At 34.3% G+C, this 7,145-nt stretch overlaps 1 protein-coding gene across 1 annotated transcript; it reads left to right on the top strand.

The window, feature by feature from the left end:
- The first annotated feature begins 928 nt into the window (after window positions 1-928).
- On the top strand, window positions 929-6,945 carry LOC127882336 (uncharacterized). The gene is made up of 5 exons (XM_052430906.1): window positions 929-1,076; window positions 3,304-3,527; window positions 4,009-4,135; window positions 4,841-5,033; window positions 6,398-6,945. Exons 2-5 carry the CDS (start codon window positions 3,314-3,316, stop codon window positions 6,584-6,586), a joined length of 723 nt encoding a protein of 240 aa, XP_052286866.1. The 5' UTR covers window positions 929-1,076; window positions 3,304-3,313; the 3' UTR covers window positions 6,587-6,945.
- Window positions 6,946-7,145: the final 200 nt, after the last annotated feature.

Genomic DNA, 7,145 nt, shown 5'->3' with positions numbered 1-7,145 from the left:
TGGTGATAATGCTGTTGGTCCTTTTTGAACTTCGTTAGATAAAATCTAAAGCCATGCCACAACACAAAATTTAATAAGTCCAAACGGCAACCCTGTCAATGTCAAAGTGGGATTTGGAAAATTACTGGTTAAGGAATGGTAATGTGCAACACTTGTTAAAGTTTCTATGCAACGAACTTCATGGTGTTTATGCAAAACGAATTGTTTACATTTTTTAACACGGTACACACGAATCTATAGAATAATCACTACCACAAATGGCAGGCGCATTAGATGTAAAGTTAATGTAAATGAAAAAGAGTAGAAGTTCATAAAATAGCATTCATTAACGATTGATTTCGTATATCTTTACCAAAATTCTATGAAAAAATAAGAACACATTTGAAAAATGCAAGTAAGAAAACAACTAGAACAGTGTGAAAGGAACAATTCATCCAAGTGGTTCTACATTTCCCCTAAATATCTTGCTCGCAGTCCATATCGTTCAGAAAAAAAACGCAAGATTATCAATTAAACAAATGGTTGCTCAAGGTTAGGCCAAACATATTTCCTCCCCTTAGCGTCCCTGGAAGGGTGCGTTTTTGAATTTTGGAAAACAAACATTCATATCAATGTTCTTTAGAGTACGTGTTAGAAGAAAACTGATGCGCAAACATATCAGCAAAGTATCTCAGCATTAGTAAATGCCCTCAAGCTTCTTCGCTTCCCCTGCACAGTTGGTGTTTGCTTTCCAACTGCGATAGCAATGTAGCAAAGCGTTTAGCCTTGTTTTGAATGTAAGAAAAAGTAAATAGCGTAAACTGTTCAACATGTACGTGTTTTCCAAATCCGCTTTCATAAACCTTTGGAAGGGAAATACTTAGACCTGAAACTGAATCATTTGGTATTAATAGGGAATGACACATTAGTACTGCCCATCTAGCACGAACCAATCAAGATTAAGGTATTGTCGTACAATTTTAGTGCCAGAGCGGTTTAAAATGTTGCACTTACCAACTGGGTATAAAAGGCGCCGTGTTTTTTTTCACGGAGGATCTGTCGTGTGTGATACCAACAACCAGGTCATCAATAAAAAGGTATGTTTAATTTTGTATCGTGATATGTACATTCGTGTGACATTATTTAATCAATCTTTTAACTCAAATAATTAGCTGACTTTTCAAGCTATTATTTTATGAATATCGACAAATACATCGATGTATCTTTACACCACCAGTCATGAAATTAAAACTCCCGAGGCTTGTTACACAATTGTAAAATTTACTTCTAATTTTTATTATCAAATCGAAACTATTTTCGCCATGACGATTTTTGGTTTAAAAAAACTGTTTTATTAATCTAGAAGGTGGATTTTAAACGACTCGGAATAACTGCCCTAAAGTTCAATTTATACACATCATAACTTCAAAAACATGAGTGTTTTACCGATATGCTTCGAAAAAATAACTTTTAAACAAAACGCCTTAATATATGTCTCCATTAAACGTTAACAGCGACGCGATTAAAAATTATCTACAACGTCTTAACAATTGATATATTTATAAAGATTTCTTTACATAGCATCAGTTTTTATTAAGGAAAACGACGGTTATGTAAGTGAACAGTATTTCGTTTTGAAGAAATACAATTAACGATGTTTATGTTCGAAGATGTGTGTGCGAATACAATAAACGTTAGTGTAATTACTCGATTTTCGATCAGAGTTTCACGCTATCGCATATATACATGTAGAACTATGCAACTATGTAACTTAGAATCAGTTTGGGAACAGTTTCTAAAAAGTATACGGTGATATCGCTTATGCATTAGTACACCAGTCTATAAATATGACTGACAAGAAAAGGAAATAGAACTAAATTATTTGTGAATGAATGCAATCCATTATAATTGTATCGTATATACAATAAACTCAAAAAATAAAGGCATCTGAACAGATTTAAATAGAAACATATGCCATCGAAATACATTTTTTAAAGGCAAGCAACTAAAGAATGTTTTGAAAGAGACAAACCCGAAAGACGACAATTACGATTGTTTTTAATGAACCCAAAGCAAACCAAAAACGAAAGTAAGATAAAGAAGAGAAATTAATTTATTTTCTAAACTCGGTAAATACTTGTAGAAATTGCTTCATGCACTCTCATGCCATTTGTTTCAACACCAGCGATATTTGGAATTAAATGATCCATAATTAGAGAATGAAATATTCTGGTCGAAACTGATCGTAATTTGTTGATATTATCCCAAATACAGTAGGACTGACTCATGGTAAAAGCAAGTTCAATACAATGTATAGCGTACGGTAATGTACGAACATTTATATAGTGGCTTTTGATATATGCGCGACGACAAAATGGCTGTTTTTATACCGATTGAACCATCTTTCGATCTTTTTGTTTTAAATAAATAGCATTCATAGTCTGAAGATTATGATACAAACACAAATAATGAAAATAAAGCAAAAGGATTAGATGCATATTAATTGATATTGCGTGCATTAACGTTCCTCATTAGATCTATCAATCTATGAACATGCAAGCAAGCTTTCAAAGTGGAAGCATTCCGTTCCGGAAAAATGTAAGTTATAAACAAAAGGCAATTAATTAAAACGTATGACTAGCAGGGTAACGATTCTTTCGGACGGCTCTTCTAATAAATGGGATCTTTTGACCTATGATGTTGCTTGACCTATGCCAATATCCTTCTTTGCCAATACGTTAAGCTCCTTTGCCGTCGTCGAAAGTTACACATGTACGTAGCCTTGTTAGGATAAACAACATTAGGTGATAACTGCTTATCACGATGTTGTTTGCAAAAGAGTCAACAAGACAGAAATGGATGCGAAATTATTTCCTTTTATCAGAGGCCGCTATGCCGAGTTTCAACTGTTTCTCGAGCACAAATTAGATAACTGTATATGATTTTATGTCAAAGGTGCCAATCACATCACGTTTTAACGTGTATGTACACTTTATTACGTATACAACCTAAAAGTCAATGCATTGTATTCCTGATTTCTTATACTTAAACCGGAGATATATTTCTTGTTTGACATTATCAATAAACTATTTAGATCTTTTAAGTTTAATTTAAATATACAGTATTTATTCCGGACTAAACTATAAAATTGTCCATTGTTACGCACGCATGATGTCCAATTTTGTATTGATATGAAGTGGAACAATATTTATTTATTACATGTTTTCTGATTCATTTTCGGGAGAGAAGATGGTGCCAATGAGAAATAAATTTAAAAAAAAATATTGATTATGTAACAATGTTATATTACAATTTCCTACGCAGCTCCGTCAGGATGTCAACAAACATGAGTCCCCGCCATTCCACATTCGATGCTCACATTTTGGGGTCGCACAGTCTACATAAAGGCCCGTTAACGTCGCCCGTGCCTGGCGCCGAGACGCTCTCAGATTTCTTGTGGTCAGCGACAGAGCATTATCGCACCAAGGCACTAAATTCCGGCTTTGTACAAGGAATGGTGAAAAAGTCCTTAGATCCAGAGGGATTTGGTAACGTGTATATGTGTAATCTTGTGCTTGTCATACCTTCGTAAAACTAATTAGACGATACCTATGCTCACATAAACGCACGCACACCCATACGAACGTACGCACTCAGGTACACACGCACACACACACACACACACACACACACACACACACTGTAACGCACACATACATGATTATTTAACATAATGCTGACATATACTAATGTAGACAAATCAGTCAAATTCTTAGTAGGGCATTATTAATGTTAGAAAATGCCATTGGTTATATGTCTTGAGAAACTGCTTTGAAGGAGGCTCTCACAAACTCAAGTATATGTTATACACGAACGCGCATAAACGTGTTGACTTTGTCGATATCTTATTATCTTAAATCTTCAATACATCTATCTTGTTAATATATGTAATGTTATTTGACCGGTCGTCAACATCTAGTACTATATCTTATGTCTGAATACATACTTTTTTACTTTTCCATCACATAGGCTACTACATGATCCAGGACTGCATATTTACCTTCAAGGCCAAAACCAGCTTCGATCTGGCAGCCCAAAGGGCTGACGATGTCAGTGTTAAGCAGTTGCTAATCAAGAAAGCGGAGGATTTTACAGCGTAAATAGTTATAATTTGATTGGAATATATTCAAAATATGTATTTGAAATTATATTTTACATAACTCGTTTGTTAACCCATTTATGCCTAGCGTCTAGAAAAAAGGCCTTGGAAAACAGCGTAGACTCAGATGAGACGCCGCATGATGCGGCGTCTCATCATGATGTGCGCTGTTTGCTTACAGGATTTTCTGTAAGAAATAATCAAACTATGCAAATAAATATAATAGACATCCCTAATTTTAGAAATAAATTGATCCAATTCTGAAGGATGGGAGAGTCCACTAGGCATGAATGGGTTAATCATTATTCCTGATAAGCGTGCGTATTTGCTGATTAACAACATTCAATAAAACAGAACACTTGGGTACATGGGGAATGGGTAAACAAAGTAACAGTCAACCTTGTAAATCAAAGAGGTAAACATTTTTAAGTTGATTACAGCGTTAATTATCATTTGACGGCATATTGAGAATTATAATATTTGAACTGCTTGTCTAGGAATATAATCAATCAATATTTACCTTTTAAGATGAATGCCATAACCCCGGAACGAAAATGGTAGCTTTAACAAGTGATTATATATTTCAAAAACAACTTCATTTATGAAATATTTCTCATTAAATTACCATATTGCAAATATAGATCAGTAGCAAACGAGCCAATAGTTTGTGTAATATTATTTTGTTATGCCTCGTACACACAGATACTATCAGGGTCTGTTCGCCAAGTGGCACATCAAAGACCCCTCTGGAATAGAATTGGGTCCAGAATGCACTGAGTACGTGAATCACGAACAAGACGTTGCGACCCATAAGAAGTCCATCTATTTCATAGTTGCTATTATTCCATGTGCGAAGCTGTGGCCGTGGATTGGAGAGAAAATCAAAGCAAAAGTGGTGAGAAATCTTTCGTGTTAAACAATTTAGAGAAAACCAAACACGGCCTGCTATTTTATTTTAAAACTAACATGCACAATTATGATCAAAATTCACATTCAAATCAAGTCACGGTCAAGTCATAACAACATTTTTATAATATATTACGGACAGCGCCCTTCATCAGTAAACGTGGAAATCATCTGTTCATACTACAAACAACCATATGGTTTCTTTCTTAAAGGGAAAGAGGGTAAGCCAACACATTCCATTTTTGGTATGTTTCATTATCTTACGGTCAGTTATAACATCTATTCAAAGTCCGCCTATGATGTCAGTTCGGACACAAGCCCGGGTATGACCAGATTTACATTTACTAACATATGGAAAACTTTGAAGAATATTCTTGTCCATCAACCTCAAAGCCCGCTGTCTCCATATTTGTAACGAAGCATCTGGAGGTTCTTTTTCGTTTGTTCAAATAACGCTACTGGGATCAAAACTGATCCTTCGAGGGGTCACTAGTTGTACATGGAAAATAGGTTAAATGTATTCTGGTATAAAACCACAAAGCCCAAAGACTTTTGATGTATATATTCATCTACATGTACTCTAGAAAGTGTCTTCAAGTGACGACCTAGTGTCAAAAGCGGCCTTGCTCCGGGGTTCACCAGATTTACATAGACTTATCCTGGGAAAATCTTTTTTTTAATCTTTATGTCTGAAACCGCGTAGCACAAGGATTTCAAACACGAGATCCTAAACACAGTATGTAAAAATTATTTTCCTGTAGCTTAACTGGCGTTACCTAGGGGGTCACAAGTTAAAGAAATACTTTCAGTGGGAAAAGTAAAAGAAAACATGTGTGAGACTGCATGGCTTTCATATTCGGAATGCAGCATCCTCTAAAGGTCCTTTACAATTCATGCCCCACAGGTAAATAAATGTCCACGTCTCAGTGGTCACATTTATAGTGTTCAAATATAGCAATACAAATCTCTTAAACAACACGTCCTGTAGCGTTGATCATGACTCTTCGATAAAATAGGCCACGTTTAAGTGGTTACATGATTTATGAAGACCAATATAGAAAAATAACTTTATTTTATTTTTTAATGACAAAACGGAGATTTGTTAGTTAACAGCTTATGTACATCGACTAGTGGTTCTCCACTTATTTAATTTTCAGTTATTATTAGTTTCTTTTGTTAGTTATTATTTTTATAATTATTATCATTATTATTATTATTATTATTATTATTTTATTATTATTATTATTATTATTATTATTATTATTATTATTATTATTATTATTATTATTATTATTATTATTATTATTATCATTATTATTATTATTATTATTATTATTATTATTATTATATCAGGCCGATTTTGGAGTGTACACAAGGTGGGTAAAGGAAAACTTCAATCCCGATTCAAGCGCTGTAGAATACGAGAAGCTCATTAATGCCGCCTTTGACCTCGGCATCATTACAAAGGAAGAGGCTCTGAACGTCTACGAAAAAAGTATGAAGGGGGAAGCCGAGTTCTTCAGCTCAATCAAGGTGGATTAAGAAGAGGCTTCAACGTGCAGAATGGTGCATTCAGCTCCACCGTTGAACAAACTATAATGTTATATAACGCTTGAAAATATTTTAAGAATTTTCTTTTTATTAGTTCCATTTTGATTAACATGACTTTACAGTAATAATATAAACGATTTCGTCTTTGCTTTTCGGTGCTGCTGTGTGTTTGTTTGTGTGCGCGCGCGCATGCCTGCGTGTGTTTGTGCTCGTGTGTGTTGAAATAAAAAATACCAAAATAAAATTACAGTAGATAACAAGTCTTGCCGTTGCTTTTTACTGAAATTGTGTCCACTAACTATTTTATGCTTGTATACCTGTAATAAAGAAACCTCGTTATACTTTCAAAATGTGCTGAGCTTTTTATTATTCAATTGTGTCCTTAGTATATGTGTAAAATAATTGACCAACACTGAAAACCATGAGTACCTGCTACATAATGTGATCAATCATAAAACGTATGGAAATGTGAAGTAACAGACGTGAGATATGCATACTCAGAAAATATATTTACTTTAATCCACTTTCGCTATTTAGGACATCCTTTAAA

The sequence above is a fragment of the Dreissena polymorpha genome, chromosome 5 (genome assembly GCF_020536995.1).
Source record: "Dreissena polymorpha isolate Duluth1 chromosome 5, UMN_Dpol_1.0, whole genome shotgun sequence".
Classification (NCBI taxonomy): Eukaryota; Metazoa; Mollusca; class Bivalvia; order Myida; family Dreissenidae; genus Dreissena; species Dreissena polymorpha.
Note: the sequence above shows the minus strand (reverse complement) of the source record. Positions and strands in the feature narration are given on the sequence as shown.

Coding starts and splice junctions, on each gene's coding strand:
- LOC127882336 (XM_052430906.1), top strand. CDS start 3,314: ATGTCAACAAACATGAGTCCCCGCCATTCCACATTCGATGCTCACATT. Junction 4,136..4,840: donor AAAGCGGAGGATTTTACAGC/GTAAATAGTTAT, acceptor TCGTACACACAG/ATACTATCAGGGTCTGTTCG. Junction 5,034..6,397: donor AGAAAATCAAAGCAAAAGTG/GTGAGAAATCTT, acceptor TTATTATATCAG/GCCGATTTTGGAGTGTACAC.